This window comes from Oncorhynchus mykiss, chromosome 24 (assembly GCF_057628025.1).
Source record: "Oncorhynchus mykiss isolate SJ-2025 chromosome 24, ASM5762802v1, whole genome shotgun sequence".
Classification (NCBI taxonomy): Eukaryota; Metazoa; Chordata; class Actinopteri; order Salmoniformes; family Salmonidae; genus Oncorhynchus; species Oncorhynchus mykiss.
This window is the reverse complement of record NC_143045.1, coordinates 15971198-15995855: the sequence shown is the minus strand read 5'-3', so window position 1 is coordinate 15995855 and position 24658 is coordinate 15971198. Positions and strand designations below refer to the sequence as shown.

At 45.3% G+C, this 24658-nt stretch overlaps 1 protein-coding gene across 2 annotated transcripts in view; it reads left to right on the top strand.

The window, feature by feature from the left end:
- Positions 1-24658, top strand: part of LOC110503349 (protocadherin-16) — a 189689-nt gene that overhangs the window by 124926 nt on the left and 40105 nt on the right. For both annotated transcript variants that reach the window (XM_090218447.1, XM_090218446.1), the window contains exon 3: positions 22221-22409. In XM_090218447.1, the coding sequence (XP_090074573.1) occupies positions 22221-22409 (189 nt within the window). The remainder of the gene's footprint in view (positions 1-22220; positions 22410-24658) is intronic.

Here is a 24658-nt window from a genome sequence, read left to right as displayed (position 1 = left end):
TGTGTGTGTGTGTGTGTGTGTGTGTGTGTGTGTGTGTGTGTGTGTGTGGGTAGAGTCCATTGTGTGTGCATAGAGTCAGTGCAAGAGAGTTACTGCAAAAAATGGTCAATGCAGGTAGTACGGGTAGCCATTTCATTAGCTATTTAGCAGTTTTGTAAGAAGTCTTATGGCTTTGGAGTTGAAGCTGTTCAGGATCCTGTTGGTTCCAGATCTGGTGCATTGGTACCGCTTGCCGTGCGGTTGCAGAGAGAACAGTCTGTGGCTTGGGTGGCTGGTGTCTTTTTTTTTTAAATGTGGGTGCTCCTCTGACAACGTCTAGTATAGAGGTCCTGGATGGCAAGGATCTCGGCCCATGTGATGGACTGGTCCGTAAGCACTACTCTCAGTGTTCACGCATTTGTCATGCTCTCGATGGTGCAGCTGAATAACTTTTCGAGGATCTGAGGGCCGATGCCAAATCTTTTCAGCCTCTCGACCCGCTCCACTACAGCCCCATTGATGTGAATGGGGGCGTGCTCGGCTCTCCATTTCCTGTAATCCACGATCAGCTCCTTTGTCTTACTGATGTTGAAGGAGAGGTTCTTGTCCTGGCACCACACTGCCAGGTCTCTGATCTCCTCCCTATAGACTGTCTCATCGTCGTTGGTGATCAGGCTTACCACCATTATGTCTTCTGCAAACTTAATGATGGTGATGGAGTCATGCGCAGCCACGCAGTCATGGGTGAACAGGGAGTACAGGATTGGACCAGGCACGCACTCCTGAGGGGCTCCCGTGTTAGGGATCAGTGTGGCGGATGTGTTGTTGCCAACCTTCACCACCTGGGGATGGCCTGTCAGGAAGTCCAGGATCCAGTGCAGTATAGAGGGAGATGTTCAAGCCCAGGGACCTTAGCTTAGTGATGAGCTTCAAGGGCACTATGGTGTTGAACACGTAGGTGTTCATTTTGTCCAAGTGAGAAAGGGCAGTGTGGAGTGGAATAGAGATTGCATCATCTGTGGATCTGTTGGGGCGGTATGCGAATTGGAGTGAGTCAAGAGTGTCTGGGATGATGGTCTTGATTTGATCCATGACCAGCCTTTCAAAGCATTTCATGACTACAGATGAGTGTTACCTAGTGAGTGCTACAGGGTGATAGTCATTTAGACAGGTTACCTTGGCATTCTTGGGCACAGGGACTATGGTGGTATGCTTGAAGCATGTAGGTATTACAGTCTGGGCCAGAGAGAGTTTGAAAATGTCAGTGAAGACACTTGCCAGCTGGTCAGCGCATGATCTGAGTACGCGTCCTAGTAATCCATCTGGCCCTTGTCGTCCGGAACAGCTGGTGCTCTCACACATGGTTCAGTGTTGCTTGCCACTAAGCCAGCATAGAAGGCATTTAGCTTATTTGGTAGGCTTGTGTCACTGGGCAGCTTGTGGCTGGGTTTCCCTTTGTAATCTGTGATAATTTGCAAGCCCTGCCACATCCGACGAGACTCAGAGCCAGAGTAGTAGAATTCAATCTCAGTCCTGTATTGACGCTTTGTCTGTTTGATGGTTCTTCGGAGGGAGTAGCGGGATTTTTTATAAGCGTCCGGGTTAGTGTCCTGCTCTTTGAAAGCGGCACCTCTAGCCTTTGGCGCAGTGCGGTTGTTGCCTGTAATCCATGGCCTCTGGTTGGGATATGTACAGTGGGGAGAACAAGTATTTGATACACTGCCTATTTTGCAGGTTTTCCTACCTACAAAGCATGTAGCATCTGTCATTTTTATCATAGGTACACTTCAACTGTGAGAGACGGAATCTAAAACAAAAATCCAGAAAATCACATTGTATGATTTCTAAGTAATTAATTTGCATTTTATTGTTTTGTTCGATTACGTCCATATTTATGTCCAAATAACTCTGTTTTGTTCGCGCGTTTAGTTCACTATTCCAAAGCCACAATGCGCGAGTGCAAAATCCAGACGAAAAGTCAAAAGAGTTCCATTACAGTTTGTAGAAACATGTCAAACGATGTTTACAAACAGTCAATCCTCAGGGTCTTTTTATAATAAATCTTCAATAATATTCCAACCAGACAATAGCGTATTCATTACAGAGGAAAAAGAAGGAACGGCACCCGCGTGACCGCGTAGTAAACAACTGATTGGCCTCAGCCTAGTCCACTTGTTGAAACAGCTCTTATTCGACACCCTTCCACAATAGAAGCCTCAAACAACTTTCTAAAGACTGTTGACATCTGCTGGAAGCCTTGGGAAGTGCAATCTGACCCCATAAACACAGCATATTGGATAGGCAATCACTTAAATGAAACTACAAACCTCAGATTTTCCACTTCCTGGTTGGATTTGTCTCAGGTTTTCACCTGCCATATTTTTTTAAATTGTACTTATTTCACCTTTATTTAACCAGGTAGGCTAGTTGAGAACAAGTTCTCATTTACAACTGTGACATGGCCAAGATAAAGCATAGCAGTGTGAACAGACAACAACCCAGAGTTACACATGGAGTAAACAATAAACAAGTCAATAACACAGTAGAAAAAAGAAAAAAAGAGTCTATATACATTGTGTGCAATGTACACTGGAGTGATAAATGATCAGATGGGCATGTGCAGGTAGAGATACTGGTGTGCAAAAGAGCAGAAAAGTAAATAAATAAAAACAGTATGGGGATGAGGTACAGTGCCTTGCGAAAGTATTCGGCCCCCTTGAACTTTGCGACCTTTTGCCACATTTCAGGCTTCAAACATAAAGATATAAAACTGTATTTTTTTGTGAAGAATCAACAACAAGTGGGACACAATCATGAAGTGGAACGACATTTATTGGATATTTAAAACTTTTTTAACAAATCAAAAATTGAAAAATTGGGCGTGCAAAATTATTCAGCCCCTTTACTTTCAGTGCAGCAAACTCTCTCCAGAAGTTCAGTGAGGATCTCTGAATGATCCAATGTTGACCTAAATGACTAATGAGGATAAATACAATCCACCTGTGTGTAATCAAGTCTCCGTATAAATGCACCTGCACTGTGATAGTCTCAGAGGTCCGTTAAAATCGCGGAGAGCATCATGAAGAACAAGGAACACACCAGGCAGGTCCGAGATACTGTTGTGAAGAAGTTTAAAGCCGGATTTGGATACAAAAAGATTTCCCAAGCTTTAAACATCCCAAGGAGCACTGTGCAAGCGATAATATTGAAATGGAAGCAGTATCAGACCACTGCAAATCTACCAAGACCTGGCCGTCCCTCTAAACTTTCAGCTCATACAAGGAGAAGACTGATCAGAGATGCAGCCAAGAGGCCCATGATCACTCTGGATGAACTGCAGAGATCTACAGCTGAGGTGGGAGACTCTGTCCATAGGACAACAATCAGTCGTATATTGCACAAATCTGGCCTTTATGGAAGAGTGGCAAGAAGAAAGCCATTTCTTAAAGATATCCATAAAAAGTGTCGTTTAAAGTTTGCCACAAGCCACCTGGGAGACACATCAAACATGTGGAAGAAGGTGCTCTGGTCAGATGAAACCAAAATTGAACTTTTTGGCAACAATGCAAAACGTTATGTTTGGCGTAAAAGCAACACAGCCCATCACCCTGAACAGTGAACAGCAGTTTTCAGTTCTTTCCACAGATTCTCGATTGGATTCAGGTCTGGACTTTGACTTGGCCATTCTAACACCTGGATATGTTTATTTTTGAACCATTCCATTGTAGATTTTGCTTTATGTTTTGGATCATTGTCTTGCTGGAAGACAAATCTCCGTCCCAGTCTCAGGTCTTTTGCAGACTCCATCAGGTTTTCTTCCAGAATGGTCCTGTATTTGGCTCCATCCATCTTCCCATCAATTTTAACCATCTTCCCTGTCCCTGCTGAAGAAAAGCAGGCCCAAACCATGATGCTGCCACCACCATGTTTGACAGTGGGGATTGCCTTGCGAAAGTATTCAAAATTATTCAGCCCCCTTAAGTTAATACTTTGTAGCGCCACCTTTTGCTGCGATTACAGCTGTAAGTCGCTTGGGGTATGTCTCTATCAGTTTTGCACATCGAGAGACTGACATTTTTTCCCATTCCTCCTTGCAAAACAGCTCGAGCTCAGTGAGGTTGGATGGAGAGCATTTGTGAACAGCAGTTTTCTAGGTCGGAACCATCCAGGGTGGTGATGCTAGTTCTGTTATACTCACAGACATCATTCAAACAGTTTTAGAAACTTCAGAGTATTTTCTATCCAATACTACTAATAATATGCATATATTAGCATCTGGGACAGAGTAGCAGGCAGTTTACTCTGGTTACCTTATTCATCCAAGCTACTCAATACTGCCCCCTTGTCACCAAGAAGTTCATATGACTGGTCATCAGGTGACTGATGTGGTAAACTCCTCAGTGCCATCGGATGAATCCCGGAACATATTCCAGTCTGTGCTAGTGAAACAGTCCTGTATCTTAGCAACCGCTTCATCGGACCACTTCCTAATTCAGCATGTCACTGGTACTTCCTGTTTGAGTTTTTGCTTGTAAGCAAAAATCAAGATTGTAGAGCTATGGCCAGATTTGCCAAATGGAGGACTATGTGTACATGTTTGTACTGTGAAGTGTTTCTGTTTGTATGTGGATGTACAGTATCTCGTGTAGACGTAGGGAGTAGTTAACTATCTAGGCATCCCATCCATATTTCCTCTATACCTCTTCCCTCTCTGTTCCCCTTCATTTTCCCTCCCCTGTCCATAATTTCCCCAAATGTTTCCCTCCTTTCCCTCCCCTTCTTCCCCTTAAATGGCTTGCTGCTTTAATCACTCCCAGAGGGAGATGCCAGATGAAACACACACTGGCTGTTACAGAGAGAGGAGGATGAGAGGAGAGAGAAGAGAAGAGAAAGAGAGAGAGGAGAGAGGAAGAGAGGAAAGATAAACGTTACCCTCCAAGCCCTTCTTTGCACTCTGCCTCTTAGTTTCATTACACCCTATCTTACATATTATCTCTCCTCCTTTGTTCCTTCATCCCCCTCTCCCTCTGTCTGCCGCTCCTGATGTTCCTCTGCCAATTATGTACCATATGGCACCCTTTTCACTACATTGGCTGCATTTACACAGGCAGCCCAATTCAGATATTTTTTCCACTAATTGGTCTTTTCATCAATCAAATCAGATCTTTTCAGATGTGATATTTTTCAGAGCTGATCTGATTGTTCAACAGAACAATTAGTGAAAAAAATATCAGAATTGGGCTTCCTATCTAAATGCAGGCGTAGTTCACTAGCCCTAGTCAAAAGTAGTGCACTATGTAGGGAATAGGTTGCCATTTGGGACATAATCCTATGCTAACTATACCTGCTGCCAACCCAGTCCAGCCCAACCTCAGCAGGTTTATGTCAACACTACACAGTGGAAAATAAAAAGAGCACGTTCATGAAACCACTGTTTTTCTAGTAACCAATGCCTCAAGGTATCTCTACAGCTAACTCAGACATCTCCATGGCTTAAGACTGCAGAATCCATAGACACTCATGAGAAATGAGGGTCCTGGGTTTTTCCTAACCCTGGATGATTCCCAAATTGCATCCTATTCCCTTTATAGTACACTACTTTCGACCAGGGCCCATGTGGGATGCAGACATTGAGACCCAAAAAGGAAACCACTAACTGATCAAACCTTCAGTGAAGTCAACACTGAATTTAGTAGTCTGGTCAGAAAGGAATACATGTTTACTTGGTTATTCTTGGCTGTCATGAAAGTGTCATTGAACTATCATTGAAAGCTAGCAGAGCTCTGTCAGGCAGCCATCCAGTCAGACAGCCAGTCAGTCAGTCATTATTCATCAATAGCAATCGTCTGGTTGCGAGCCCAGACCAGAAAGGACAGTTGGAAATAATTTAAATGTTGAGAGGACAGAGCCTGAAGATGATAGTGTTTTCTCCCGACGACAGTATAGCAGAATACTTCTTGGACGGGACAGAGAGAGAGGTCAGTGCATCAGGGCTAAAGAAAGACGCTAACTGATGCTGACTTATATATGATGTTTTACAGAGGTGCCATAATGCAGACAGATTCATTTTAATAGACATCTGGGTGGACCAGAGAACTTCACAAAGCTGGGAATGCATCCCAAATGGACCCCTATTCCCTATATAGTGCACTACTTTTAGCCAGGGCCCATCCCCCTATTCCCTATAGTGCACTACTTTTAGCCAGGGCCCACCCCCCTATTCCCTATATAGTGCACTACTTTTAGCCAGGGCCCATCCCCCTATTCCCTATATAGTGCACTACTTTTAGCCAGGGCCCATTCCCTTATTCCCTATATAGTGCACTGCTTTTGACCAGGACCCATAGAACACTGGTCAAAGTAGTGCACTATATAGGGAGGGAATAGGGTGCCATTTTAGATCATGTTCTGGTCGTGATGTCAATCAAAGTCCATTACTCATGGACTGTTAATTAGTAATCAGCAGAAGAACTCCCATCAGCCATTAGTTCTGTAATTATAAGGAATAAATTAACAAGCCAGAGGTCCCAAAGGGGGAATCATTGCCCCTATTAGAAAAAACACTTAGATTAGACTACGTGATTTAATTATGAGGCATGGTGGGTGTGAGTGCAACGCTCATTTTAGGGCCTGTTATCTGATAAAGTGCAGTGGGACATCTACAGTAGTTAGATACAGTACTAACAATCATGACCAGAGATGTGCATGCTGTTGTTAGATGTATTGTAGTACAGTATACAGCAGTGGGATGGAGCCCAGGAGGCAGATGTCCCTGCCTGCCTCTCTTCATCCCTCTCTTCCTTCCCCTCTTTCTCTATGTTTATCTCTCTTACCACCCAGCTGGTGTGTGTGTGTGTGTGTGTGGGGGGGGGGGGGGGGGGGGGGGGGGGCATGGGCAAAGCTGTTGAGCCCTTAGCTGTTGGTGGTGTGTATCATGGTGGGGAGCTGTGTTTCTGCTGGGGGCTGTTGGACTGAGGACCTGCTGCTTTGGAGTTAAAGGCTCAGTGAAAGAGGCTGAGAACTGGGCAAGGTTTCCCTCTCCCTTCTCCTCCTACACCTCTCTTCCCTTCATCCTCTCCCTCTCTCCTCTTCAGAAGTGATGCCAGGATAATACAGCTGGGAAAGCTCATAGGGTTTCACTGTCCAGATTTCACCATCCCCCTCTCTCTCCCTCCCTTCCTCTCTCTCTCTCTCTCAAATACACACTCTCTCTTTCTCTCTTTTTCTCTTGCTTGCTCGCTCTCTCTCTCTCTCTCGCTCCCCCCCCTCTCTCTCTCTCTCTCTCTGTCTCTCTCTGGCTCCCCCCCTCTCTCTCTCCCCCCCCTTTCTCTCTCTTTCTCTCTCTCTCTCTCTCTCTCTCTCTCTCTCTCTCTCTCTCTCTCTCTCTCTCTCCCCCTCCCCCTCTCTCTCTCTCTCTCTCTCTCTCTCTCTCTCTCTGTCTCTCTATCTCTCTCTCTCTCTCCCTCCCCCTCTCTATCCCCCTCCCCCTCTCTCTCTCTCGGTCTCTCTCTCTCTCTCTCTCTCGGTCTCTCTCTCTCTCTCTGTCTCTCTCTCTCTCTCTCCCTCTCTCTCTCTCTGTCTCTCTCTCTCTCTCTCTCTCTCTCTCTTGCTCACTCTCTCTCTCTCTCTCTCTCTCTCTCTCTCGCTCCCCCCCTCTCTCTCTCTCTCTCTGTCTCTCTCTGGCTCCCCCCCTCTCTCTCTCCCCCCCCTTTCTCTCTCTTTCTCTCTCTCTCTCTCTCTCTCTCTCTCTCTCTCTCTCTCTCTCTCTCTCTCCCCCTCTCCCCCTCTCTCCCCCTCCCCCTCCCTCTCTCTCTCTCTCTCTCTCTCTCTCTCTCTCTCTGTCTCTCTCTCTCTCTCTCTCTCGGTCTCTCTCTCTCTCTCTGTCTCTCTCTCTCTCTCTCTCTCTCTCCCCCTCTCTCTCTCTCTCTCTCTCTCTCTGTCTCTCTCTCTGTCTCTCTCTCTGTCTCTCTCTCTCTCTCTCTCTCTCTCTCTCTCTGTCTCTCTCTCTCTCTCTCCCTCTCCCCCTCCCCCCTCTCTCTCTCTGTCTCTCTCTCTGTCTCTCCCTCCGTCTCTCTCGTTGTGTTTGTGCTTTCCTATTTCTCTCTCTGCTAACTGTCTCAATATCAATCCATCCATCTGAACCTCAGCTCTTTAGGGACTAGTACAATTGCAGTCTTGATGGATTGCGCCAATGAATCTGTCACATTAATCTACACATGGGACATTGACCATTTGTGGTGAGAAGAGACGAGTCTGGAGAGTGTCATTCTTAGAACAATAATGTGCGTTGTCATCCTAATGTGTAGGGAGCCCCCCCCCAAAAGCATTTAATAAATAAATAAATAAATAAAATACAAATGTAGAAACTCAGTCTCAACTTACTATAGTAAAAGCACAAGGTGCAAATTCCACATTTGGTTGTTTTCAGTCAATTTTATTTTTTATTTTTTTTATTTAACCAGGCAAGTCAGTTAAGAACAAATTCTTATTTTCAATGACGGCCTGGGAATAGTGGGTTAACTGCCTGTTCAGGGGCAGAACGACAGATTTGTACCTTGTCAGCTCGGGGGTTTGAACTCGCAACCTTCCGGTTACTAGTCCAACACTCTAACCACTAGGCTACCCTGCCGCCCCATGTCAATTAACCCATGTCATAGTAGATTTTTTTTATTCCTGAGTTAGTTTAGCGGCCAGCTATGTAAATGTGTTATTATGGGCGAATTAACGGCCGGGGAAATGTACTCTTAAAACATTTCTCTCCGCTGTCTAGAGGGGGGCCACTAAAATGTTTTCCCTGGTATAATGCACTGTCTCTAAAATGCATGGTGCATGACTCTTGACCAGGGCCCTGTTCCCTATATAGTGCACTACTTTTGACCAGGGTCAATAGGGCGCTGGTCAAAGTAGTGCACTATACAGGGAGGGAATAGGGTGCCATTTCAGATAATGTTCTGTTCGTGATGTGAATCAAAGTCTGTTACTCATGGGGCGTGTTGTGAAAATATGGACCGTTAATTAGTAATCAGCAGAAGAACTCCCATCCGCCATTAGTTCTGTAAATATAAGGAATAAGGGAACGAGCCAGAGGTCCCAAAGGGGGAATCATTGCCCCTATTAGAAAAAACACTTAGATTAGACTACGTGATTTAATTATGAGGCATGGTGGGTGTGAGTGCAACGCTCATTTAAGGGCCTGTTATTTGATAAAGTGCTGTGGGAGAAATGTTTTCTCTAAACATTATGCAGTTTTCATCACATCTCCTGCCTATGTACTAGTCCTACTCAGTGGACAACTACAGTGGTCACGTCTCACTGAGACTTCCTTCCTTTCACTAGGCTGGTAGAGGGCCTGGACCTCTGAGCCCCCAGTAACACTCTGTTCCTGTGTGGGCACAGGGGGGCCATCCAGGGGTCCTTCCAGACCTTCAGACCCTCAGACACTAAGTCAGACCACAGAGCCACAAAGAGTGTAGATCGCGGTCTGGCGTTCAAATCCTGCTGCTCTCTCTCTACCTTTTCTCTCTCTCTCTCTCTCTCTCTCTCTCTCTCTCTCTATCTATCTATCTCTTTCACTTTTTCCCAATAGAAATGTTACTCATGTAGCTTGGGACAAAACCACCAAATCAGGGCATCTGCTGCCAAACCAAACAGACCAATGATGGAGTGCATGTGCAGCGCGGCATACCAACTGGCCAATTAACACACACATCAGCCAAAAGCTCCACCCACAAAAACATACAAACATCAGAGCTTAAATATATTACCCAATAGGAGGCCAACATCAGTGTCGAGAGAGAGAGAGAGATCGAGAGAGAAAGAGAGAGAGAGAGAGAGAGTGAGAGAGAGAGAGAGAGAGAGAGAGAGAGAGAGAGAGAGAGAGAGAGAGAGAGAGAGAGTGTGAGAGAGAGAGAGAGAGAGATGGGTTTGATGGAGACCCCAGGTTGTGTTGGCTTATACCAGAGCCCTCCATGGTCATAGCTCTACACCATGTATTACCTCTACTCTCAGACCTCTACTCTAAGACCTCTATTCTCAGACCTCTACTCCCAGACCTCTACTCCCAGACCTCTACTCCCAGACCTCTACTCTCTGACTTCTACTCCCAGACCTCTACTCCCAGACCTCTACTCTCTGACCTCTACTCTCTGACCTCTACTCTCAGACCTTTACTCCCAGACCTCTACTCTCAGACCTCTACTCCCAGACCTCTACTCCCAGACCTCTACTCCCAGACCTCTACTCTCTGACCTCTACTCCCAGACCTCTACTCCCAGACCTCTACTCTCAGACCTCTACTCTAAGACCTCTACTCTCAGACCTCTACTCTAAGACCTCTACTCCCAGACCTCTACTCTCAGACCTCTACTCTCAGACCTCTACTCCCAGACATCTACTCCCAGACCTCTACTCTCAGACCTCTACTCTCTGACCTCTACTCCCAGACATCTACTCTCAGACCTCTACTCTAAGACCTCTACTCCCAGACCTCTACTCTCAGACCTCTACTCTCAGACCTCTACTCCCAGACCTCTACTCTCTGACCTCTACTCTCAGACCTCTACTCCCAGACCTCTACTCTCAGACCTCTACTCCCAGACCTCTACTCTCTGACCTCTGTTCCAGCTCTGTCCACACTGGGGTCTGCATCAGGACTATGTAATGGTAGTAGCAGGGTTATACGAGGTCACACATACTGTACTACTGGAAAGAAGGCTCCATACAGCAGGAAGCTAATGGGTGAACTGAAGAAGAACCGCACAGTGCCCAGTTGTCTTTGGATCCTTCTTCAGCTTGTTTAACTGAACACCCAGCCAAAAGTGAATCTCTCCCCAAACTCTTTATCTCCCTCTTCTCCCTTTCTCTAACTCGCTTTTCCTCTCTCCTTCTCCCTCTGGCTCCTCACTCCGCAAACTCTCTCGTCACCTGTCCCTTTTCTCCTCTCCCACTCACTTTCCACCTCCCTCTCTCCATCTCTCCAACCCCAGTCCTCCCTATCTCTGCCTCGCTTCATAAGACATCTCCGACCAGGCTCTACTCTACTCTTCTCTCACACTGAGTGGAGACAGAACTCTGCTGTCTCCCGACCATCATCTAACAACTCTCCTGCCTTTGAACTTCTAATCCAATAAAAAGGGAATGTTTGCCCAACACAGCAGCACCACAGTGGGCAGAGCAAAGACCCAGAGGGAGGGGAGAGAAGCCTGAACAATACAATACCGACTCAGAGGATCACAGTACCAGGCTATGTCCCAAATCCCCTAATGACCCCATCCCCTATATAGTGCATTACTTTGAAAAGGACACAGAGGGTTCTGGTCAAAAGTAGTTCACAATGTAGGAAATAGGGTACCATTTGGGATGCAGACAGAGTATCAGAGTACAGCAGAGGTCACTGTAGAGGGGTCAGGGGATGGTGATATCAGATACCTGTTAATTTTACATGGGAAAGTGTGGGAACTCTCCTAGCCTGGTTACCAGTTCTGTATGTAGTTCTCTTCTAGCCTGGTTACCAGGTCTGTATGCAGTTATGTTCTAGCCTGGTTACAATATCTGTATGTAGTGATGTTCTAGCCTGGTTACCAGGTCTGTATGTAGTTATGTTCTAGCCTGGTTACTAGGTCTGTATGTAGTTATATTTTAGCCTGGTTACCAGGTCTGTATGTAGATATGTTCTAGCCTGGTTACCAGGTCTGGATGTAGTTCTCTTCTAGCCTGGTTACCAGATGTGTATGTAGTTCTCTCCTAGTCTGGTTACCAGGTCTGTATGTAGTTCTCTCCTAGTCTGGTTACCAGGTCTGTATGTAGTTCTCTCCTAGTCTGGTTACCAGGTCTGTATGTAGTTCTCTCCTAGCCTGGTTACCAGATGTGTATGTAGTTCTCTTCTACCCTGGTTACCAGATGTGTATGTAGTTCTCTTCTACCCTGGTTACCAGATGTGTATGTAGTTCTCTCCTAGTCTGGTTACCAGGTCTGTATGTAGTTCTCTCCTAGCCTGGTTACCAGGTCTGTATGTAGTTATGTTCTAGCCTGGTTACCAGGTCTGTATGTAGTTATGTTCTAGCCTGGTTACCAGGTCTGTATGTAGTTATGTTCTAGCCTGGTTACCAGGTCTGTATGTAGTTCTCTCCTAGTCTGGTTACCAGGTCTGTATGTAGTTCTCTCCTAGTCTGGTTACCAGGTCTGTATGTAGTTCTCTTCTAGCCTGGTTACCAGGTCTGTATGTAGTTATGTTCTAGCCTGGTTACCAGGTCTGTATGTAGTTCTCTCCTAGTCTGGTTACCAGGTCTGTATGTAGTTATGTTCTAGCCTGGTTACCAGGTCTGTATGTAGTTCTCTTCTAGCCTGGTTACCAGGTCTGTATGTAGTTATGTTCTAGTCTGGTTACCAGGTCTGTATGTAGTTCTCTTCTAGCCTGGTTACCAGGTCTGTATGTAGTTCTCTTCTAGCCTGGTTACCAGGTCTGTATGTAGTTCTCTCCTAGTCTGGTTACCAGGTCTGTATGTAGTTCTCTCCTAGTCTGGTTACCAGGTCTGTATGTAGTTCTCTCCTAGCCTGGTTACCAGGTCTGTATGTAGTTCTCTTCTAGCCTGGTTACCAGGTCTGTATGTAGTTCTCTTCTAGCCTGGATACCAGGTCTGTATGTAGTTCTCTCCTAGTCTGGTTACCAGGTCTGTATGTAGTTCTCTCCTAGCCTGGTTACCAGGTCTGTATGTAGTTATGTTCTAGCCTGGTTACCAGGTCTGTATGTAGTTATGTTCTAGCCTGGTTACTAGGTCTGTATGTAGTTATGTTCTAGCCTGGTTACCAGATGTGTATGTAGTTCTCTTCTAGCCTGGTTACCAGATGTGTATGTAGTTCTCTTCTAGCCTGGTTACCAGATGTGTATGTAGTTCTCTTCTAGCCTGGTTACCAGATGTGTATGTAGTTCTCTTCTAGCCTGGTTACTAGGTCTGTATGTAGTTCTCTTCTAGCCTGGTTACCAGATGTGTATGTAGTTCTCTTCTAACCTGGTTACCAGATGTGTATGTAGTTCTCTTCTAGCCTGGTTACTAGGTCTGTATGTAGTGATGTTCTAGCCTGGTTACCAGGTCTGTATGTAGTGATGTTCTAGCCTGGTTACCAGGTCTGTATGTAGTTATGTTCTAGCCTGGTTACTAGGTCTGGATGTAGTTATGTTCTAGCCTGGATACCAGGTCTGTATGTAGTTCTCTTCTAGCCTGGTTACTAGGTCTGTATGTAGTTATGTTCTAGCCTGGTTACTAGGTCTGGATGTAGTTATGTTCTAGCCTGGTTACCAGGTCTGTATGTAGTGATGTTCTAGCCTGGTTACTAGGTCTGTATGTAGTTATGTTCTAGCCTGGTTACTAGGTCTGTATGTAGATATGTTCTAGCCTGGTTACCAGGTCTGGATGTAGTTCTCTTCTAGCCTGGTTACCAGATGTGTATGTAGTTCTCTTCTAGCCTGGTTACCAGATGTGTATGTAGTTCTCTTCTAGCCTGGTTACCAGATGTGTATGTAGTTCTCTTCTAGCCTGGTTACCAGATGTGTATGTAGTTATGTTCTAGCCTGGTTACCAGGTCTGTATGTAGTTCTCTCCTAGCCTGGTTACCAGGTCTGTATGTAGTTATGTTCTAGCCTGGTTACCAGGTCTGAATGTAGTTATGTTCTTGCCTGGTTACCAGGTCTGTATGGAAATCTTTATCCAACACCTGTGACTGACTCATTGTCAATGAAATTCAAGAACAAGAACATTTGGCTGAAGCCCACATATACTTAGCTGTTGTTTACAAGCGTTTGAACAAGACAGCGGCTGATTGGCTAGTGTCTACAGGTTGGTTTGTATTGGGTCAGAGTTCACTCAGCCTGTGTAGCATCGGCTAAAGTTCAGAGGTCAAATCATCAGCTTCACAGACCCCTGACTGTGTCCCAAATGTCATACCTATACTCTAGTTAGTGCATTGCTTTTGATCAGACCCACTATATATGGAATAAAGTGCCATTTGGGACGAAGCCCTGAGCCTTATTCCATTAGCTGGAGGAGAGTGGAACTGTGACGTTAGTTGATGATGGAACCATGGATTCAAGATGGAAATGTATAACACAACACACATGTATCCCTGCCAAGGCTGGAACTGAGCTGCACTGTTAGTTAACGTAAGTACAGTATGTTTTCACCGCTGTGACTATGGTTGTGTCCCAAATGGCACCCTATTCCCTATATAGTGCACTGCTGTTGACCAGAGCCCTATTGGGGAATAATGAATAGGGTGCCATTTGGGACCCATACTGTATAAAGGGAAGGAACGGTCTGGCTGTGATTATAATTATAACAACACAACACCAGATACCAGATTTAAATACTCAGCATTGCGACATGGTAGGCGCATGGTGAGCGGACATCAATCTTAATCACATGGTTCTTATTAGTCTTAGCACATTGTGAGTGATTTACACCTTCCCCTCATCTCGTTCTCTCCCTCTTCCGCTTCCCCTCTCTCTCCCTCTCTGTCTCTCCCTCCATTTCTGTTTCTCTATCTCTCTCACTGTGTGTGATTTACCACAGCTCCTTCCATCAGGACTTTTTTTATGAACGCCAGAGACGTAATTCTATTGGGTTAATCCTCCTCGTCACTCCCAGTTGTCTGTCTGTCTGTGGTTTGGCTAATTATTCTGCCTGCGTCCCAAATGGCACCCTATTCCAGTATTCCCTATGGTGCACTACTGTGCCATTTAGGAAAAGACGTTCTGTCTCATTATTAACCAAGCCTGTCCAGCTGAGTGGAGATGTTATGCTGTCATCTTCTTGCCTGCATCTGAAATGGCATCCTATTTTCTATTTAGTGCACTACTTTTGACCAGGGCTCATAGGGCACTTTGTAGGGATGGGGTGTTATTTGGGACACATCTCCTGGACAGGCAGACCTAGTCCCTTGCCTCAGCTCACTCACCTAGAATGAGAGAAGAATAGAGATTCCAGGTCCCTGTAGAGTTGAGATCATTCTGATTGCTCTCCACAGGCGTAGTATTGTGAACGTTTAGGGTTCTATATCAATTCTATTGTACCTTCATTATAGTACAACAACATAAAACTCCTCTGCATTTGGAGCTAAATGTATGGTTATGTTTAGAGGGTTGAGTTTAGAGCAGGGTTATTATAGTCAAACATCCACTGGATATGGTTTGTCAATGTGTGTTTCCCTGAAATCAAGCGTGGAGAGATTGTAGATAACAGTTGGATCAGTACATCTGTCTCTACCATGTATAACGGGCATCAGGCTGGTGAGATTGTAGATAACAGTTGGATCAGTACATCTGTCTCTACCATGTATAACGGGAATCAGGCTGGTGAGATTGTAGATAACAGTTGGATCAGTACATCTGTCTCTACCATGTATAACGGGAATCAGGCTGGTGAGATTGTAGATAACAGTTGGATCAGTACATCTATCTCTACCATGTATAACGGGAATCAGGCTGGTGAATGCATTCTGAACTGGAGGTGAACCTGTCCACATGCCTCCTATTAATCCTGATATCTGTCTTCACAACATACAACAGCCTCATAGCTCCCAATCCCTGGACTGTACTGTTCTCTCTCTCTCTCCATCCCCTCTCTCTCTCGTTCTCTTTCTAGCCTGAACCAGATTAGCATTCAGTTGTATCCATTCACCTTTGAGGCAGAGCTGTGGTGTGTGCGTGTGAACTGTGGAACTCCAGGTCCTAGTAATACTGTTCCACTACTCCACTGTCCATCCAGGCTATGCAGCCAGGAGACCCTCACTATTTTTGTGTCTGGCACTTTTTTTAATGCTATGCTACAGAAGAGTGTTTTCCCTCCAGCTTCAGTATTGCGCTCATATGAGAGTAGCGAACTCTATAGCCTCTACCTCTGAAATCATAGTTCCATTCTTTCCCCTCCACTGTAAATCCCAGGTGCATTCTACCAGTTCATTTGTCAGCCCTCATATCATAAATATTTAATGTGAGTATTGTACAGGTGCCATTTTTTATGACGGTGGTATTGGCTAGGAAAATAAACATTCCTCCATGCCTGGTTGTGGCTGAAATGGAAAGCTACGTTTGTGTCTCCTCATATAGCTCTCTCTCGCTCTCTCTCTCTCTCTCTCTCTCTCTCTCTCTCTCTCTCTCTCTCTCTCTCACACACACACACACACACACACACACACACACACACACACACACACACACACACACACACACACACACACACACAAATCAAGCCGTCTCCTACAGTAAGCCACGACCAGTACTCAGTGTTTAACTTGTCCAGGTTCAGTCATGCTACTGTGGTGAGAACAAGAAGGAGCAGTGCAGTAGATAATAGAATATTGAAGCTACAGCTTCAGGCCTAGAGAGTTGCTGTGTTTTAACAGAGATGCTCACCTCTCCTCAACAAGCTCCCGGTCTCTGACCCCTCCTGTGGTTTACTAGCCTTCTCTTTGGTGTGTGTCTCTCTCTGCCAACATCACAGGGTCTCTTGCTGGCTCTCTCACTGTCCTTTGGCTGTCGTTAGGCCAAACACACACACACACAAAAACACACACATGTATGCACACATACACACATACAGCTCCGTACAACCATACAGAACAGAGATCCTGTTTCAGTTGAGAATCATCATCACCTCGTACACTCACAGGAGCCAGGGCCAGGCCAGGACAGAGAAGTGTGTGCTTTTGATAAGCATGGCTGGCTGTATTTTCCTTGGCCCAGTCTCTCATAGCTCTCTCCTAGCTGCCCTCTTAGGCACAGAGCAGCCATACTGCAGTAGTAGTAGTCGTACTTTCCTTCCCAGAGTGATCCCCCCCCCTTTTTTGAGATGGAAGGAAGAGAGAACTCTAATCAACTTGTGAGGCTTAACCCCATCTGTAATCTCTTTCTAGCTGCGATCCCGAGCCAACACTTGCAAACGATTACCCTGCCAGTACCCAGGAGGCTCTCTGATTGGCTTGTTTGGTTAGTCTAATCCAGGGAACTGCTACAGTCTCCTCTCCGTGGCTGACTAGTGGCTGGCCGGGGAGTTGGGCTGAACTGAGTGGAGGTTGTCTGTTATGAACCCACCAGCCCCAGCTCTCAGCTGTCTCTGTACTGTAGATGTGAGGTGTATTAGAACCAGACGTTGAGGGGTAGAACATTAGAGTTATAATGTGGTGAGGCAGGGAGGCAGTGAGGCGTGCTGTGGGGGGTACACTGCTGCTCCCCAGCCCTCCCTCCCCATCCCCCTCCCTCCCCATCTTCCCTCTCTCCCTGTCACTGGGCTGTTCAGACAGACGCCACTCCACTTCTGAACCAGCCTGGCTGTCTCTACTGCTGGCATCTCTCCCGGCTAAACGCAGGCAGTACTGGGGAAGTCATCCTCTCCTCCCTCCCTCCCCCAGTGCCTCGTTCTATCAGAGGAGGCGGTTTGGCTTGTGCTCCAACTCAGATAAACAACACAGACGAGAAGAAAATACTCCCTCCAACAACACCTGGTGTCCTGTACTGTTACTGTTATTGTTACTGTCCTGTACTGTACTGTCCTGTACTGTTACTGTTATTGTTACTGTCCTGTACTGTTACTGTCCTGTACTGTTACTGTTATTGTCCTGTCCTGTACTGTACTGTTACTGTTACTGTCCTGTACTGTTACTGTCCTGTACTGTTACTGTTATTGTTACTGTCCTGTACTGTTACTGTCCTGTACTGTTACTGTTATTGTTACTGTCCTGTACTGTTACTGTCCTGTACTGTTACTGTTATTGTCCTGTCCTGTACTGTACTGTTACTGTTACTGTCCTGTACTGTTACTGTTACTGTTACTGTTACTATCCTGTCCTGTACTGTTACTGTTCTGTACTGTACTGTCCTGTACTGTTACTGTTATTGTTACTGTCCTGTACTGTTACTGTTATTGTTACTGTCCTGTACTGTTACTGTCCTGTACTGTTACTGTTACTGTTACTGTTCTGTACTGTACTGTCCTGTACTGTTACTGTTACTGTTATTGTCCTGTACTGTTACTGTTACTGTTACTGTCCTGTACTGTTACTGTCCTGTACTGTTACTGTTACTGTTACTGTTCTGTACTGTACTGTCCTGTACTGTTACTGTTACTGTTACTGTCCTGTACTGTTACTGTCCTGTACTGTTACTGTTACTGTTACTGTTCTGTACTGTACTGTCCTGTACTGTTACTGTTATTGTTACTGTCCTGTACTGTTACTGTTATTGTTACTGTCCTGTACTGTTACTGTCCTGTACTGTTACTGTTACTGTTACTGTTCTGTACTGTACTGTCCTGTACTGTTACTGTTACTGTTATTGTTACTGTCCTGTACTGTTACTGTTACTGTTACTGTTCTGTACTGTACTGTCCTGTACTGTTACTGTTACTGTTATTGTTACTGTCCTGTACTGTTACTGTTATTGTTACTGTCCTGTACTGTTACTGTCCTGTACTGTTACTGTTATTGTTACTGTTCTGTACTGTACTGTCCTGTACTGTTACTGTTATTGTCCTGTCCTGTACTGTACTGTTACTGTCCTGTACTGTTACTGTTACTGTTACTGTTCTGTACTGTACTGTCCTGTACTGTTACTGTTATTGTCCTGTCCTGTACTGTACTGTTACTGTTACTGTCCTGTACTGTTACTGTTATTGTCCTGTCCTGTACTGTTACTGTTACTGTCCTGTACTGTTACTGTTATTGTTACTGTCCTGTACTGTTACTGTCCTGTACTGTTACTGTTATTGTTACTGTCCTGTACTGTTACTGTCCTGTACTGTTACTGTTACTGTCCTGTACTGTACTGTCCTGTACTGTTACTGTTATTGTTACTGTCCTGTACTGTCCTGTACTGTTACTGTTATTGTTACTGTCCTGTACTGTCCTGTACTGTTACTGTTATTGTTACTGTCCTGTACTGTCCTGTACTGTTACTGTTATTGTTACTGTCCTGTACTGTCCTGTACTGTTACTGTTATTGTCCTGTCCTGTACTGTACTGTTACTGTTACTGTCCTGTACTGTTACTGTTACTGTTACTGTTACTATCCTGTCCTGTACTGTTACTGTTACTGTTCTGTACTGTTCTGTACTGTACTGTCCTGTACTGTTACTGTTACTGTTACTGTTCTGTACTGTACTGTCCTGTACTGTTACTGTTATTGTCCTGTCCTGTACTGTACTGTTACTGTTACTGTCCTGTACTGTTACTGTTACTGTTCTGTACTGTACTGTCCTGTACTGTTACTGTTATTGTCCTGTCCTGTACTGTACTGTTACTGTTACTGTTCTGTACTGTACTGTCCTGTACTGTTACTGTTATTGTTACTGTCCTGTACTGTTACTGTCCTGTACTGTTACTGTTACTGTTACTGTTCTGTACTGTACTGTCCTGTACTGTTACTGTTATTGTTACTGTCCTGTACTGTTACTGTCCTGTACTGTTACTGTTACTGTTACTGTTCTGTACTGTACTGTCCTGTACTGTTACTGTTATTGTTACTGTCCTGTACTGTTACTGTCCTGTACTGTTACTGTTACTGTTACTGTTCTGTACTGTACTGTCCTGTACTGTTACTGTTATTGTTACTGTCCTGTACTGTTACTGTCCTGTACTGTTACTGTTACTGTTACTGTTCTGTACTGTACTGTCCTGTACTGTTACTGTTATTGTTACTGTCCTGTACTGTTACTGTCCTGTACTGTTACTGTTACTGTTACTGTTCTGTACTGTACTGTCCTGTACTGTTACTGTTATTGTTACTGTCCTGTACTGTTACTGTCCTGTACTGTTACTGTTACTGTTACTGTTCTGTACTGTACTGTCCTGTACTGTTACTGTTATTGTTACTGTCCTGTACTGTTACTGTCCTGTACTGTTACTGTTACTGTTACTGTTCTGTACTGTACTGTCCTGTACTGTTACTGTTATTGTTACTGTCCTGTACTGTTACTGTCCTGTACTGTTACTGTTACTGTTACTGTTCTGTACTGTACTGTCCTGTACTGTTACTGTTATTGTCCTGTCCTGTACTGTACTGTTACTGTTACTGTCCTGTACTGTTACTGTTACTGTTACTATCCTGTCCTGTACTGTTACTGTTACTGTTCTGTACTGTTCTGTACTGTACTGTCCTGTACTGTTACTGTTACTGTTATTGTCCTGTCCTGTGCTGTTACTGTTACTGTTATTGTTACTGTCCTGTACTGTTACTGTCCTGTACTGTTACTGTTCTGTACTGTACTGTCCTGTCCTGTACTGTTACTGTTATTGTCCTGTCCTGTACTGTTACTGTTACTGTTACTGTTCTGTACTGTACTGTTACTGTTACTGTTACTGTTACTGTTATTGTCCTGTCCTGTACTGTCCTGTACTGTTACTGTTACTGTCCTGTACTGTCCTGTACTGTTACTGTCCTGTACTGTCCTGTCCTGTACTGTTACTGTCCTGTACTGTTACTGTTACTGTCCTGTACTGTCCTGTACTGTTACTGTTACTGTCCTGTACTGTTACTGTTACTGTCCTGTACTGTCCTGTACTGTTACTGTCCTGTACTGTCCTGTACTGTTACTGTTACTGTTACTGTTACTGTCCTGTCCTGTACTGTCCTGTACTGTACTGTTACTGTTACTGTCCTGTACTGTCCTGTACTGTTACTGTTACTGTTACTATCCTGTCCTGTCCTGTACTGTTACTGTCCTGTACTGTTACTGTTACTGTTCTGTACTGTTACTGTTACTGTTCTGTACTGTTACTTTTATTCTTACTGTCCTGTACTATTACTGTCCTGTACTGTTACTGTTATTGTTACTGTCCTGTACTGTTACTGTTATTGTTATTGTCCTGTACTGTTACTGTCCTGTACTGTTACTGTCCTGCACTGTTACTGTCCTGTACTGTTACTGTTACTGTTACTGTCCTGCACTGTTAATGTTACTGTCCTGTACTCTTACTGTTACTGTCCTGTACTGTTACTGTTATTGTTACTGTCCTGTACTGTTACTGTCCTGTACTGTTACTGTTACTGTCCTGTATTGTCCTGTACTGTTACTGTTACTGTTACTGTCCTGCACTGTTACTGTTACTGTTACTGTCCTGTACTGTTACTGTTACTGTCCTGTACTGTTACTGTTACTGTCCTGTACCGTCCTGCTATGTCCTGTCCTGTACTGTACTGTACTGTACTGTTACTGTTACTGTCCTGTACTGTTAATGTTACTGTCCTGTACTTTTACTGTTACTGTCCTGTACCGTCCTGCTATGTACTGTACTGTACTGTACTGTTACTGTCCTGTACTGTTACTGTTACTGTCCTGTACTGTACTGTACTGTACTGTACTGTACTGTACTGTCCTGTACTGTACTGTTACTGTTACTGTCCTGTACCGTCCTGCTATGTACTGTTCTGTACTGTACTGTACTGTTACTGTTACTGTCACTGTCCTGCACTGTCCTGTACTGTTACTGTTACTGTCACTGCCACTGTCACTGTCCTGTACTGTTACTGTTACTGGCCTGTACTGTTACTGTTACTGTCCTGTACTGTTACTGTTACTGTTACTGTTACTGTACTGTACTGTACTGTTACTGTTACTGTTACTGTTACTGTTACTGTACTGTCCTGCACTGTCCTGTACTGTTACTGTCACTGCCACTGTCACTGTCCTGTACTGTTACTGTTACTGTTACTGTTACTGTTACTGTCCTGTACTGTTACTGTCACTGTTACTGTTACTGTTACTGTCCTGTCCTGTACTGTTACTGTTACTGTTACTTTTACTGTTACTGTTACTGTTACTGTACTGTACTGTTACTGTCCTGTACTGTTACTGTCACTGTCCTGTACTGAACTGTACTGTTACTGTCATGTACTGTCCTGCTATGTACTGTCATGTACTGTCCTGTACTGTCCTGTGTGGGTTGTCGTTCATACTAGTGGTACTATCCAAAATTATCCCACAGGGTACATGCTGAAATACATTGGTCTAACTAGAAGGGTAATTTTCCTGAAGTCAAATTGTGTGCTTGCTTCAGCTGTCCAAAAGTAATTTATGGTAGTGGAATAATAGTATTTTTTGAAGTCAACATTCAATGTCCTCCAAAAAGTTAGTGAATATTTCCTTCTCTTGTCTAGCTCCTAAGATTCTTGTGTCTTCATAGGCGTAACAGTGAAAGATCCCCTTAAGACAAACTGTCTAACCCAGACATCCTTTCTTTTATCTCCCTCTCTGCAGGTGACAGCGACAGATGCGGATGGTGGCTCCTTCGGCTCCATCAGCTACTCTCTGGGGTCAGGCATCAACAGTGCTGTCCCCTCCCAGTTCTCTGTAGGGACGGAGACAGGACAGATCTGTACCAACGTGGATCTGGACAGGGATCAGGGACCAACCAGCTATGACTTTACCGTCACCGCCGTGGACGGGGTGAGTCTCCACACATCTCCTACTGTATCTCTCCACCCTCCTAATCTCTCCTTCCCTCTGCACTCTTCCCTCCATTTACCCTCCACTAACCTTCTCTCCCTCCACCTTCCTCAACCTCTCCGGAAGATGTCCAGCAGTGGACTTTATTCTTTATTATGGAGTTTATTATTCTCCCCTCCTCCATATCTCTCCACCCTCTTCTCTCTCTAGACCCACTTCTTGACTATCTCTCCACCCTCTTCTCTCTCTAGACCCACTTCTTGGCTATCTCTCCACCCTCTTCTCTCTCTAGACCCACTTCTTGGCTATCTCTCCACCCTCTTCTCTCTCTAGACCCACTTTTTGGCTATCCCTCTACCCTCTTCTCTCCCTAGACTCACTTCTTGGCTATCTCTCCACCCTCTTCTCTCTCTAGACCCACTTCTTGGCTATCTCTCCACCCTCTTCTCTCTATAGACCCACTTCTTGGCTATCTCTCCATCCTCATCCAATGTCTGCATTCCCTATATAGTCCATTCCTTTTCACCAGAGCCCTATGGGAATAGAGTGGCATTCTAATCTCTCCCTGTGAGTACATTAAACCCCTGACAGTGATCTCTTAAAGCAGTGTTTTTCACAGTGTTTATAACAGCAGGGCTAAAAGAAGAAAAACTCCAGCACACTGGTAATATTAATGCTTCCAACAATTGAATGGATCTTTTTAACCGACATTTCACAGCAGGGTTCACAGCAGACAAATAGCTAGCAGAACCCTGGCTATTAGACGCAGCTATAGAGCCAGAGCCAGGATAGCTAGTAGAGAGGGGAGCAGCTCCCCAGCCAGGCAGAGCAGAACACAGCAGAGCAGCAAATCTGTCATTAGTGCAGCCAAATAAAATAGTCTGAATGAGTCTCCCTGGCAGGGCTGTGCTGTGAATGAGTCTCCCTGGCAGGACTGTGCTGTGAATGAATCTCCCTGGCAGGGCTGTGCTGTGAATGAGTCTCCCTGGCAGGGCTGTGCTGTGAATGAGTCTCCCTGGCAGGACTGTGCTGTGAATGAATCTCCCTGGCAGGGCTGTGCTGTGAATGAATCTCCCTGGCAGGGCTGTGCTGTGAATGAATCTCCCTGGCAGGGCTGTGCTGTGAATGAGTCTCCCTGGCAGGGCTGTGCTGTGAATGAGTCTCCCTGGTAGGGCTGTGTTGTAAATTAGTCTCCCTGGCAGGACTGTGCTGTGAATGAATCTCCCTGGCAGGGCTGTGTTGTAAATTAGTCTCCCTGGCAGGACTGTGCTGTGAATGAGGCTCCCTGGTAGGACTGTGCTATGAATGAGTCTCCCTGGCAGGACTGTGCTGTGAATGAGGCTCCCTGGCAGGACTGTGCTGTGAATGAGTCTCCCTGGCAGGACTGTGCTGTGAATGAGTCTCCCTGGCAGGACTGTGCTGTGAATGAGTCTCCCTGGCAGGACTGTGCTGTGAATGAGACTCCCTGGCAGGACTGTGCTGTGAATGAGACTCCCTGGCAGGACTGTGCTGTGAATGAGTCTCCCTGGCAGGACTGTGCTGTGAATGAATCTCCTTGGCAGGACTGTGCTGTGAATGAGACTCCCTGGCAGGACTGTGCTGTGAATGAGTCTCCCTGGCAGGACTGTGCTGTGATAGCATCCTGTAGCACCACACTCCAAATCATACTTGAAAGTTAAAGGCTAGAAATTAATGGAAATCACTGCAGTCATGGTAAAACAATCAGATAGAGAAGAGAGAGTGATAGAGCGAGAGAAAGAGAGAGAGAGAGAGAGAGAGAGAGAGAGAGAGAGAGAGAGAGAGAGAGAGAAAAATGCATACAACGTCAAGCAGACTGGCAGACAGACAGAGACAGACAGACACAGACAGACATGCGGACATTCAGACAAACAGTCAGACAGGCAGAGAGCAGTAATATTTAATAAGTTGGACCGCTGCTCCCCCTCCTCCCTCCTCCCTCCTCCACCCTCTCATCAGTCCAGCCAAATGAAAAGCCTGCTCTGTATTCTGTTCAGAACGAGCCGCCAGGGAAACAGAGCTCTGTGGTAGTAGCGAGCCCTCTCAACCCCCACAGATCCTGACAGATTGCTGTTTCCCTGGGGAAGCTATCAATCCGTATCCCTCCACCAACCTGCCAGGACTAGATTTCAGAGTCAGACGTCTTTACCAGGGTTCCTGCTGATTTGAACTCTCTCCATTAATGTGGTCAAATGTGTTTGTTTACCACTTTGTCCTGCTGATATACAACA